Source organism: Monomorium pharaonis, chromosome 3 (genome assembly GCF_013373865.1).
Source record: "Monomorium pharaonis isolate MP-MQ-018 chromosome 3, ASM1337386v2, whole genome shotgun sequence".
Classification (NCBI taxonomy): Eukaryota; Metazoa; Arthropoda; class Insecta; order Hymenoptera; family Formicidae; genus Monomorium; species Monomorium pharaonis.
The window spans coordinates 691,294-705,225 of NC_050469.1; the positions used below are offsets into that span (position 1 = coordinate 691,294).

A 13,932-nucleotide genomic window follows, 5' to 3' on the forward strand; every position below is an offset into this window, starting at 1 on the left:
TGATGGAAATTAAACCAGTGATTCTTTATTACGATTGGTTTCTATACTTTTTTCTTCAACTAATCCAGTGAAAAACTGAAAGCAAAAACCAATCTTATTAAAGATTTATTCAATTGTGACATTTTTTTAACACAGCCATGTTTTTCTTGTTTTTCGATGTTGATACACTATTGCTAAAATATCAACTTCATACACATGTCGCGAAAACGAAATGTTTTTAATCATTGATCTCGTTTGTTCACACTCACACGCTTACAAGAGGAAGTCATCTCAATAATATAATTAACTATGCACCATCAAATGTAGTAGAATGAACGGAAGAGGTATTTGTTTAATATCTATACAAAATATAAGCGAGTCGTTTGTATTAGCGTCACCCTGTCATACAAATGTTTCTCTTCGCAAATACACATACGCACGCACACACGCACACAAAAAAAAAGTCTTGATAGAGAATTTGTTTATCTAATTAAACCTGAGTAGGTCTTTACTCATATTATTATGTACAAACAGATAGGCTCACTTTTATATCTATTATATCTATTACATAATTAGGACCCATATGTACACTTCTTTTTATATATTTGGACTTAAGCCTAGAATACACAATGCTTTTTTACCTGCTGGATTGCTTGCTTGCCTATGCGTCCTGATTAGCTGTCATAATTGTAAAAACCAATTAGGACATGTAGCACAGACGCAAGCAAGCAATCCAGCAGGTAAAAAAAGCATCGTGTGCCTTAAGCTTTACACATGTAATTTTAATAAGCGTGAAAGTTTTGGGGACAAGTGATTTAAATAATATTTAACAAAATTTCTATTTATTGTATTTTAAGATAAGTAACATAAAATCATTATATATTCCAAAAAATATGTTCGTACTGTTTGTTTCTTGTATTTCGTAAAGTAAGAATCGCAATTGTTGAAAGAAATTATCTATCAATCGGATCTCTTTAACATCGCAATTAAAAATATTCAACAAAATTCGTCAAAATTTTTAAATTTTTATTCATGTTATTAATATTGATCAATAAATTATTCTTACATTGTCTCGAATGAAAGAGAACATGAATATATCAAAGTATGGCAAAAATAATTATGATTTTCCTCAATGGTTTCTATACATTTGGTGTATACCGCTTTGAAAGAAACGTTTCAATGAACTTTCTTAGCAAGGGCAGCCTTCATGATATCACAAAATTTAACATTTGCCTAGCAATTTAAAAGTCATTTTTGGATTGTGACTTCTAAAGTAATTAGCAATTATATCTCAAAGCATCTTTTTACATATTTTTCCCGTTATCAAAAAAATGGTTTAAAATTTTATCGACAAAATAATAATAAATGTCATTTTATATGTGTCATATGTAATTTTACATTACAAAATTGTAATTTTTTTTCTTTAAAACATTTTATCATTAAGAAAAGGATGTATATGTTGTATATACAAATATTTTACAAATAACAGACAAATTATTTAATATTATAAATCTTGCATTAGTTATACATATTTGTACCATTCTTCGTCAATAAGGAACATTTTATAATTCAAATAAAAAAGAATTTTTTAAAAATATCTAATAGGTTATATAGCGTCACGTACATAATTATATAATGATAAGTCGCAAATTTGTACAGTGCGCATAATGTGTTATGTATATTAATCACACGGATTGTCTAATCAATTTATCAAAGTTCATCACTCTAATTTCTTGTAAAATAAAGACAATTTCTTTACGTATGTTACATTATTAACTTTCACTTATGTATGTATATCAATAGTTTAATAGTAGAATGTATATCTAGTTAATATAAATAACAAGATTTAAAATAAAGTAGATAATTTTCAATAATTTCATGCAATAAATTATATTAACCTAAAAAGTTTCGACATATCACAATATGCCGATAATTGTGAAAGTACTTTAAGTCAAAAACCTATATTTATCTCATCTTTTGTGTTGCATTTTAATCTCCATTTTAAATATGAAATTTTTTTTATTTTTGACTTAGCCTCTTAGACACTTTCATAATTACCGACACATATACTGCTTTATAAATTATAATAATTTTTATGACCCAAAAAAGTCAGAATAATTTCCTTATTGCCGAATATGATAACATTGAAACAGAAAAAAAAGATAGGCATTATCTACACACGGAAATAACACAATGGAAGAATTAATTGAGCAATACATTCAATGGTTCTACGTAGGCAGTGTTAAGAGATTCTTTTAAACAGCATTTAATCGAAAATGGATAAAATTAATTTTTTTATTCTGAATTCTTATAATCAGCTTACAGGAAAAGCCAATCTGAAAAAAGAAACAAAAAGTATTTGAATACTTGCTGAGATTTTATCATTGTCGAATGTTCAAATAATTTTTTTAAGAAAAATTTTTTTTAAGTTGTATGAAACAAAATTGCGGTTCTAAGTAACATTATTTTTTTCTCTCCAAAATTGTAAAAATGAGTTTACATATATGAGTAGAAAAAACACTTTTTAATATTTTCTTGTTTGGTGTTATTCTAGAACTTGTTAACTTAAGCTCATTTTAATAAGTCATATGTAAATTTTTTTTTCTCTTTTCTTAGGAGATAAAACAGAATTGTAATTAATAAAAATTGTTTTAATATACACGATATATGATGTATCTTTTTTACCATAAATTTCGAGATATTTGATTTTGCCATCCCTAGCTTTTCTTTCCTTAAGACCTTCTACAATAGCGTAAACGTAGTCATAAGTGATTGTGAAGTATTATAAGGTGCAGTTAACATTAACTAATAAACCAGTATTATTAGTTGTAAATGTAATGTGTTGTGAAAAATGGTTAAACTTCATCTTTCAAAATTATGACGTTGTAAGAGTGAACCAATCATAGTGCTATTATTCATGTGTCCATTCTTTTCGCAATCATTCTTTTCATAATATATGCGCGTGACACTCTCAATTTTTAATAAATTCATTGTGTTTTTGGTTATATGTATTATAATAAATAATATTATAAAATACAAAGAAAGTATAAAACTTTCTGATCGGTGGCTGTAATCATACATTATGACGTATTTTTACTCAGTTATATTTTCATTTATACAGCATTCACTATTACTTCACTATTTGCTACTCCTATAACTCTACATCGACATCTCTACAGCTACAATTTTAAGGGTTATGCTATGTAGAACGGTCTTTACGTAACTTATCTCATATGTTCTTTTTCAAATTAACAAATATTTTATTTAAAATCTTTGTAAGAGTAATATAAAGAAAAAATAAAAGACAAAAAGATATCAAAATGATAACAAAGCTTGATTTAGGTATTAAGTTAGTGAGAGCATTCCGTTTGATCACGCTGCAATTGACTATTCACAGCGATCAATGCTTAGAGTTTTTCCATTATAGATGACATGGGCAATCGGACGTTACTCTAAATTAATTAAATTATTAGTATAAAAAAGATGCAAAACTATGCTGGCAAGGATTATAGAACATAGAAATTATCCACAGCTGCCAACTGTTAATATGCCAACATCTCAATATTCATTCACTTCGTTTCACTTCTTCAGAAAATACCAACAAATATATTTTTTTAGATAAATTATAAATAACTATTTTATATTTATCTAATTACATTGGAACTTCGTAAGGGTGTATTTCAAAATAGTGAAAAAAAGCCTTTTCATATGTAAGTACTCGATGAATGGAGATAGCAATGTAACTGCATATTCTGCTTTATTCGTCCATGTTGGACAAATTCTTATAATGTTATAATGACTGTTTCAGAGAAACTAGAAAAAATTCTTGATATACAAAAAAATTTTATTTTCAAAGATACGCAAAAAAAAATTCAAAAAATCGTAATAATACCTTGAAAACGTTTAAAATATATAATATGTATTCTTAAAAGTTTACTATAATGTATTTAATGTAGACAATATGTATTTCTTTCTTTGTTCACTTCTATAAGTTTAATTTGTTTGAGAAATTGATGCTTTAACAAAATTCTTTAAAAGTTATATATTTTATATAACAAAAATAATTCTTATATGTATAATTAATACTTATATAATCATAAAAACTTTTATTTAAAAAATTAACACAAATATAAGTAAAATGTGTGTGAATAAAACAATACCGCTACAGCTCTGAATTTTACGATTTGAGAGTGAAAATAATTTCGTACATACGTCACTCAGAGTCCTGAACCACGTTCTATTACGATGTTCCAATAATGTTCCCAAAAGACATTGAGATTTTGTAGATATCTAAAAGATATTTTATTAAAGAGATACTGAAGATATTTTTAGAAAATATCTCATAAAATATTTTTAAGATATATGTCATAAGATATTTTTAAGATATCTTTCAGATTTTTTAAAGATATTTTCAAGACATCTCTATAGACATTTGAAATAATATCTCAAAATATTTTTAAATTTTTTTTTATCTCGCATATCTTTGAGATTGCTAAAATATCTTTGAAAAAATGCAAGACATTTTTGTTTAAGTAGGCTATGTATCGCTATAAATTTGTTTTTTTTCCAAAAACTGTATGCTGATAATAATTTACAAGAACCAAAATATATTCTTATTCGAAACATTAATTCGAAACATAGATTTTTTACTATTCAAAGAAAGATATCTATTTTTAAAAAAGATAACACCTACAAAAAACAACAGAACACAATACTAGAAAAAAAATAGTATACAGGATAAGATAAGATTCTTCTGTAAATAATTCAAACAATTTCTACCAATCAACCACGTGTGAATTAAAATGCTAAAAACCAAAATGACAACATGTACATGAACATAATATTTTATGTGGACTTTTTTGAAAAAGAAAATGTATTTTAAAATGTGTTTACGTATATGTACGTGCGAATGCGTGTGCGTGAGACAGCAAATAAGAATGATACACACACACACACACATCCACACACACACACACACACACACACACACACACACACACACAAGAATAAACGATAAAACAAATAATCACATTTAGGTTAAAATATATCTGAAAATTAAATTTAAAAACAATCTTATATGTTTCTTATTAACACATAAAATTGTTTTAAGAAGTATTATTTTTTAAAAATCCTGCTCAATCAAGTCCAATTGCAGTTGGCCATACATAAGCAACTGTATAGTGTGAGAAAGCTGAGATGAGTATATAAAATACAAAACTTAAAAAATTTGCAATATAAATTTGCATTCAAAAACTTTCGATACGTAAAAGTAGTCAGTACTGCAAGTGGGCAAGTTTATAACTGATAATATGTCACTTTTTCGACACAATTTTGACTTAATCAAACCTGATTTGTTCTCCTAGTTCTAGTCTTTATCTTTTACATAAGAAAAAAGAAAGCTTGGGATGGTAAAATTGCAAAAATCGTAAATTGATGCAGAACTTTTCATTCTAATTTAGTCTACTCTACCTGGACATGAGAATCATGTCAACAACTATCAGGTATCCTTTATATTCCTGAATGCATTGTCAGATATATCACAGACGCTAAACACAAATTGTGCCTAATTGTGAATCTATCTGAGCCTACGTCGAACAAAAGATCGCGTTATATCATAGCAACATTCCTATGTAAAAGAAGGATTACCAATGTAACTACTACGATATACATGCATTTTTTTCCGTTTCCTCTTCCAATCTATCTTACATTTAACAGAATCAGACTTAAAAATTAATTATACGTAAAACTTAGCTTATGAAATTAGAGATGACTTAGAGTGGCAAAATAGTTTTTACATGTTTGATCAATTGGCTGTAATCCAACCATTAGTTACTAGATAATGAAGAATTTTGCTCTCTGGTTCTGATTGAGGTACAATACTTGATCTCCTATTACCGTTTAAATATTCCTATAATTGAAAATGGTATTAGTAAATTATCTTATAATAAAAAAAAAAATTATAATCACGATGTTCACTTACTTGTAATAACAATGCCTTTTGTGTCAAATACTGAGTCGGTTTTAGATCAAGTTGAATACATAAAGATTTTTCTTGTTTCGTTAAAAGATGAGACGCAGCTTCCAATTCTAAATCTCGGTCTTGAACAGAAATAGTACCACTGCTGTAATTTTTTTCTTGTGAGCTGGGACTGGAAGTTGATTGATTGGAAGTGTTTGGATTGCTATCCAACTCCGCCCACTGATTGGCTGGAGTCGTCGTCCGACTGTGATTGATTTGACTGACTGTGGAGTTGGTTAAGTCTTGCTTTGCAGTGTATTTTCGGTCGATGGAAGAGTAACTTTTTTCTTCTTCTCTATATTTAAAAAAAAAAAAAAGAAATTGCGCACAATTTCTTTAGTTATAACAATATTTAATTCTAAAATTTCACAAATTTAACAGTTGTCTAAGATAATAATATATTATTATCTGCTGCTAACTTATGCGATTGGAAAAGAAGCTTTACATAAAAATGCTTAACAAAAACAACAAAGCAGAATTTACACAAAATTTTTGTGAAATATATAAACATAAAATAAAAAGTATGCTTGATGATATATAAAACACTAATGATATTTATAAATCCCCAATACAAAATATAATATAATCTTACAAATATGACCTCTTACCTTCTTTTTGAGGTGCTGCGGTGTATTGGTGTGGACGGCCCACTGCTGCCCTAAGTGAAATGCAAACTGATACAATCTGTTCACAAATGCCTGGCAACACGCACCACAAACAGTAGAATTAGTTAAAAAGAAGCAAAAGCTAGTGTATACATATAGTTAAAAATGAACTTTTTTAAATTTTTGTCATATACATTTGTTTACATATAAATGTACGATGAGAATAGAACCTAAATATAGAAATAATTATAATTATTTTCAACTATTTTCTCTTTCTTCACGCGTATTTGACAGTTTTACAAGATTTACAACATTATGAGATCAACATAGAATATATGCATATCAAATTTATATATAAAAAAAAGATAATAAAAATAATAAAATTGACATCTCGTTACGCATGTATATATGTATATTCACCCACACGCATACGCACACGTTATATATATATATACACACACACACACACCTGGCGCAAAAAAAAAACAGAACAAAATTTTTGACCGATTTTTATGCAATCTTCAAAGTGATGCAACTTTGCGAAAAATCATCCAAATTACATGTACTTTTTTTTTTAATTAAAGGGCAAAGACTCTACTTTGAGAATCCCTACGCGAAAGTTTGATTTGTTAAGTGCGAACCTTTTGTATCGCATGAAAACCAAACATGTGTTTTTTAATTGAAAAAAGTAAAAGTTTGTTATCATTTTGCACAAGTTTCTCGTTAAAATCTTGCTAATGTTAATTCAGATTCTTAAAGTTCATTCTTTTCTAAGCAATTTAAAAAAAAACATGTCGATACGATATTTTTTGTTGATTGCACGCGAGTTTGAAATTTGCACTGCATTTTAAGGTATTTTAGCGAATAAATACGGTATTTTTTTAATATCATGAATTTTGAGTATCAATATGATATTGCACATTAATTTTATTCATGTTTAACTCAATCATACCGCCGACGTATAACGATACAATCATTGTATCGACATGTTTTTTTTTAAATTGCTTAGAAAAGAATAAACTTTAAGAATCTGAATTAATATTAGCAAGATTTTAACGAGAAACTTGTGCAAAATGATAACAAACTTTTACTTTTTTCAATTAAAAAATACATGTTTGGTTTTCATGCGATACAAAAGGTTCGCACTTAACAAATCAAACTTTTGCGTAGGATTCTCAAAGTAGTCTTTGCCCTTTAATTTAAAAAAAAGTACATGTAATTTGGATGATTTTTCGCAAAGTTGCATCACTTTGAAGATTGCATAAAAATCGGTCAAAAATTTTGTTTCGTTTTTTTGCGCCAGTGTATATATATATATATATTTTTTTTTATATATACGTATATAAAACTAATTCAAAGTAAAGATTAAATCTAAGTTTAAATTAATACAATGGCACAATTAAAAAATCGTTAAATATCTATAACACAGAAAAATATAAACACAGTACAACAATTAATAAAAAGCACGATAACATTGTTGCTTAATATCATTTTTTAGATGAAATTTGGAATAATTTTGTGTTTCATAATGACATCATACATTAATATGTATTAAGCTTTAGCATGCGTTAGTATTTAATGAAAGATTATGACTTATCATACTTTTCATATAATAAACATATGACTAGCTTTTACGAATGCACATATATAAAAAAGTATCATAAAATATATAAAAACAACTCCCATTCTACATCCATACAATGTTATAACAAGACATAAAAATAAAAATGTATACTTACAGATTTTTTTTCAGTCCAATGATCCACTGTATCGTTTTGTCTTTGAGTTTGCGCGAGGACTTGTTCGAAATGAGCGCATTCTTCATGTCTCGTAATACCATTCTCGCGATATCGATAAAGCTCTGAGAGCCGCAAACGCAATTCTCTTTCCCTCTCCAAATTTGTTAGGAACTGTTCGTGCTCTTGTGCTGTGTAAAACTGTGCAAATACACGCATTCTGTCCCTAAAGTCTCTGCATTAAATAAACAAAATGCTTAATATGTTGAGCGAATAAAAAATCTCTATCAAAATATTTCACAAGAATATAAGAAAAAAAGTACATTAATATGAATCATACTTTTCTTCTTTCGTCCATTTTTTCTTTATTCCTTTATCTTTCCTGGTTGAAGCGAAGAAAGCTGATACAAGCTGGTAATCTCTTACGACGCGTTTTCGTCTGGCTCGTTCTCTGAGATTACTAGTGTACATATCAACTTGGGCTAGTTTAAGTGCGATATCAAGATCGTCATCTTCGGCAGGGTTCAGGAACAATGAAGAAACGAGAGATTCGGCTTCATGATTGTAATCCTGGAAAAAAATCATTAATTAATTATTATAAAGTGACAATCCCAATTATCGTTAAAATAATTTTTATTAATTAGTGCAAATTTATAATCAAACATTTAAGAAAGTTAATGGTAATATATAGGCAATAAATATTGTGTTATAAATATTACAATTCAGAGTAAATTTATTATAAGTTAAATAAAAATATTTGAAAATGTTTATGTATGAATTCCAATTATAAATCGACGCGATTAAATATACGTTAATGTACATTAATATATGTTTTTAATGCATGTTATTGTATACCTTTTTAGTATACTAAATATAATTTATTAAAAGTATTACGTCTGTAATTATATATTAGAGTAAAAAAGTAAAAAGATAGCATAAAAAATTCAGCTAAAAAGAACAGATCAATAACTACAAGGAATTACTTTGTCAACAAAAATGTCAACAGATCTATTAATATATCATTATTATGCATACCATTAAAAAAATTTAATTTTGAAGATTTGACCCACAATTAGGATTCAATCTGTAAAAAGTCAGATAGCTCCGTGTGAGAGCGACAGACTCGTAAATGACAGATCGTGAGTTCAAATATACATCCCATATATAGAGATTTTCAATCTCTTTTAAACCTTTATGCTATCTTGGGACACAAAATTAATCTTCTTAAATCTGTTGCAGGAGATTGAATTAGGTTTCGGTCCATGACCACTATTTGCTCATACTCCATACTTATAGGATTCAACTTATAATTGGCTGTCATTTAAGAAAAATCAAATTTCAAAAAAGTCAGACTTACTCTTTCAAAATCATCTCGTTGCGGCATATAACCCAGTTGCGCGGCTTCTTCTGGGGTGATGTCCAATGGCGGCAATTTAGATGTGAGGTCAGGTGATAGGGGTCCATGATCAGATTTGGTCTGATCCGTAAGATTTGGTACATAACTATCCGTGGGTGGCCATGTATGCTTTCCAATATTGCCATTGAGATACCTAGCTATGTATTCTTCTTTTGCTTCTGTAAATGTCAATAAAATTCTATATTGATGGAGTACTAAATAGCTCAATGCTAGAACAATTAATTCCAAGTAAAAAATCCAGATTCAATTCCTGCTATCTCATATAATTAGAATGTTTAACTAGAAAATATGCCTTTGTGATAAAAACTCAGAATATGTATTTAATTCCAAAGTAATCATGATCAACTGCATTATTTTTTTAGAAAATAAAAACTTTTAAACAGTAACAAATTATTATGATAAAAGTAATTAAAAAGTAAATAAGTTCAAGTAATACTATAAAATATTATAATGAAAAAAATAAAGATAAAGGATAGAAGATAATGATTGGCTCTCTTCTATCTATTAAAAAAATTTACTTTAGATTTTGTGAATTTCTCGCAATATATTTATAAACTATGCCAATAGCTTTTTTGTTAATTATGTCCATGGCTACTTTATTAGCACAATTGTTTCTCTCATTGTGAAACAATTTAATATGTACTTTTTTCTATTTGAATGTTAAATTACCTTCTGGTGTACGTGTTTCAATATGTTTGCTGATGTCCTCCCAGTTTCCAAATCCAAATTGCTCAATTGCATCCAGAAGTCTCAACTGTTCTCTAGCTGTCCAATTGCCACGGCCATTGAATATGCTGATTGTACCAGAATCCTAAGTTAATGTGTAAAAAAGTATATTAATGCTACTAGCATTTTGGCAGTATATAATTTCAAAATTGTCTTTGTTCATATAATAGATACATACCATAAATTGATAGGCATGATTATTTTTATGTTGGCCAATTTCAGCACCAGCAGAAAAACACTAAAAGCAAAATAAACACCTTTTATATTTACGATTTTGTATATGTATGTTTTTTAATTTTAGCCTTAAAAGACAAATGCAGTATTCTTTGTAATTTTTAAATAAAAATGAGTAAGATTAAGAAATGTGCTCATATGTTAAGAATTTTGAATGAAAAAAAATTTATTTGTACAATCTCATTCTTATTTCATTCTAATTTAGAGAATATAATGTCTTTGTTGTACCAGATGTGTAATGTTGTATAAATTCTTTTTTTTCTTTTTCAAAGTTTAATTTTGTATCATTTGTTTATCCATCATTAATAAGTTTGTTTATTATTTGTGAATGCAAAAGTTCATTAAATTACAACTAAAATAAATTCACAATTTTTTTCATTAATTTCTCATTCATCACTTTGAAAACTTACAAAATTTATTTCTTCAAATATTTTTTTTCAAAAGAACATTAAAATACATAGCCTTAAAGTACATTATTATCCTTTAGAATAAAATTTAAATTTTTATTTAAAAATTAGTTTTGTAAAAGTCATTTTTGCACATTTTTTTGAAAGTGCTTTTTCTTTAAATAATTTTTTTAAACATTTCTCTAATAAATACATGTGTGTGTGTGTGTGTGTGTGTGTGTGTGTGTGTGTGTGTGTGTGTGTGTGTGTAAAATCATTTTCCTCGTTAAAAACAAAGAAAATGCATTACTTAATAACTTAATTTATTATTAATTACTAGTAATTTACTGCTGGCAAAAAGAATTGAGGTACCTGAGAAATGTGAAGTGTAATAACATTCCACTTTTGTCTTTGAAGCTCATCAAATTCAGTTTTGTCTTCCGAGGTTAAATTTAAACATGCAAATACATATCTCACGCACACATACATTTTATATAAAAATAGATTTTCAAATCTTTAAAGTGCCACTTCTTATCAAACACAAATAAAATAGGAAACAGTATAATTTAAAGAATAATCCATAATTAAGATTCAATCTTCTAAATTTTAGAATCTTAAATTCAGAATTAAAATATTGCATATCTGGTTATTATGAAAAAAATATTTGATCACATTTCAACTCATTATGTCATCTGTTATAATTACAATATAAAAACTTAAGTGTAGTCTACAATACACAAAGTGTGAAGTAAGAAATAACAGTAGGCACAAGGGCATAAGCAAAATAAATTAATTTTATTTCCTATTCCATCTTTTATACTTATGCTCGACCAAATAGAGTGCAGAAATAACTGCGAACGATGCAAACGATGCCGTTAGTTTCATAAAATTGTAGAATGCAAGGTCTGCAATGTCAGCAGAAGTAATAAAGTAAGAAAAGTGACAATTGACCAATTAAAAACCGGGAGTAAATGAAATGAGCAATCTCATTTCATATTTCTTCTTACTCCTACTCCATTACTCCTGCTGACATTGTAGACCTTGCAGAAAATTATATGACAAATTGTTACTCCTACTCTTACTCCTTACTCTACGCTTACTCCATGTATTGTAGACCACGCTTTAGATGTTTCAATTCAAAATATCCGTCAATAAATCCATGTACTTCAGCTGTCAGCGATATCCTTGATCCGGTTCGCGAATAGAAAAAAAGATAATAAAAAAAGAGAAAAGGGTGAAGGAGGAGGCAATAAAACATGGAAAATACAGGCAAAGTGACTGAAATATTCAAAAATTAAAAAAAAAATAACAAATAGAATAGATAGAAATGGAAAGAGGAAAAAATCGCGACACGAGATAGATAGACAGAGAACGTGAGAGAGCTAAAGAATGGAAAAGTCGAAGAATGGAAGAGGAAAAATGAGGTACCACGTGACCCAAAATGGCTAGTCCGAACGGTTGACCCACCTGCAAGCAAAGGTCGAATTCGGGGCATTCAATGCATTTGACGCGTAGCCCCGCGATGTCTTCCTGGCAATAGGTGCAGTTATATTTGGCGTACAGATCTGAAATGTAACATACATAACTACATATGGAGACTGGCGATAACAGCGAAAGGGCGCGAAAGGGCCGCTCAACGCTGCACGAAATACGCACCCGCCATTGTTTCACTGGATCCTTCCAGAGCAGATTTGGATGACGTCACCGCATACCATCGAGCTGTGAATTTTACGATATCACGAGATGCCGAGACGCAGTGTCGTCGTCGGGATTATCATCTTTCTGCTCGCGTAGACCTCGCGCGAGAACGCCGCTGAATCGCGACGTATCCACCTCTTGCGAGAGACGCTCCGTTCACCTCGTACAGGCGTGCGTGCGTGTCCCGCGAGGAACGCCGATTAAAAAAAAAAGAAGGATCTTGTTTACGACTGTTGCGTCGCGCGTCGAATACGCATGCGCCGGGCGTCTCTCCTCAGCTGCTCGCCACTAATCACGTAGTTCACATAGACCTATAACGTTTTCGATTTGTCGACGACCCGACTCCGGGTCAATGGTCTGTTCTTTTTATTTTTTGGCCAGTTCTTTTTCGCTGCACTGCTGCAATAAGTTAGGCCAGTATTCACAATCGGATCTTATATTTAAGATCATTTTAAGTACTGTCTTAGCTCTAGTTTAAGGCCCTCACACATGAATTGACATAACCGTAACAGTAAGGTTTCGACCAATCACGTACTTGAATTAGCCGGTTACGGCAGGTTACGGTTATGGTCGCCCAATCCGACGCGTCAAAACTACGTTATAGTTATGTCAATTCATGTGTGAGGGCCTTTAAAGGTCCATCTACAATGGAGAGTCGTAGGCCGTAGCAGTAGTCGTAGAAAATGTCTTCACTTCGTATTGCTTTACTGTTTACAGCCTACAGCAGACATTGCTCTAGTTTACACCGAGCACTTGGTACGCGTATCAAATAGTAAATAACTAGTGAATGTGTTTAATCATTGGCCTAGTTTACATCGTGCATTTGATACGCGTATCAAGTAGTGAATTTAAGCTGATCAGCCAATGATTAAACACATTCACTAGTTATTTACTATTTGATACGCGTATCAAATGCACGATGTAAACTAGGCCATTTGCTGATCAGCTTAAATTCACTACTTGATACGCGTACCAAGTGCTCGGTGTAAACTAGAGCATATAGTCGAATCTTATTTTAAGATCGTCTCAAGTAATGTCTTAAGATGCTAATACGGCTCTGTGATTGGTTGATGGCATCATCTTAAAATTGAAATAAAGATCAATATAGGCTGCGTTCCGTTTCAACGCATGA

General features: G+C 29.5%; 1 protein-coding gene across 3 annotated transcripts; it reads right to left on the bottom strand.

The window, feature by feature from the left end:
• Positions 1-4,500: 4,500 nt before the first annotated feature.
• On the bottom strand, positions 4,501-13,047 carry LOC105838992 (transcriptional adapter 2B). 3 transcript variants are annotated; one of them, XM_012684969.3, is made up of 10 exons: positions 12,759-13,047; positions 12,570-12,667; positions 10,661-10,720; positions 10,426-10,567; positions 9,697-9,914; positions 8,680-8,909; positions 8,343-8,574; positions 6,607-6,656; positions 5,960-6,293; positions 4,501-5,887 (listed from the first exon to the last, which is right to left on the bottom strand). In XM_012684969.3, the coding sequence occupies exons 1-10, from the start codon at positions 12,763-12,765 to the stop codon at positions 5,783-5,785; spliced, it is 1,476 nt and encodes a 491-aa protein (XP_012540423.1). In that variant the 5' UTR covers positions 12,766-13,047; the 3' UTR covers positions 4,501-5,782. The 3 variants fall into 3 exon arrangements, with proteins under 3 accessions (XP_012540423.1, XP_036139816.1, XP_036139817.1); XM_036283923.1 differs by lacking the exons at positions 12,570-12,667; positions 12,759-13,047 and adding an exon at positions 11,475-12,553; XM_036283924.1 differs by lacking the exons at positions 4,501-5,887; positions 12,570-12,667; positions 12,759-13,047 and adding an exon at positions 11,475-12,552 and having other exon boundaries at positions 6,026-6,293; positions 6,607-6,696.
• Positions 13,048-13,932: the final 885 nt, after the last annotated feature.

What these genes read in the sequence shown, in the direction of transcription:
- LOC105838992 (XM_036283923.1), bottom strand. Translation starts at nt 11,591, where the DNA reads ATGTATGTGTGCGTGAGATATGTATTTGCATGTTTAAATTTAACCTCG. An exon ending in AACGAGATGATTTTGAAAGA is followed by an intron (nt 8,910 to 9,696) that starts GTAAGTCTGACT and finishes ATTTTTTTCCAG; the next exon opens with GATTACAATCATGAAGCCGA. An exon ending in AAAAGGCATTGTTATTACAA is followed by an intron (nt 5,888 to 5,959) that starts GTAAGTGAACAT and finishes TTTCAATTATAG; the next exon opens with GAATATTTAAACGGTAATAG.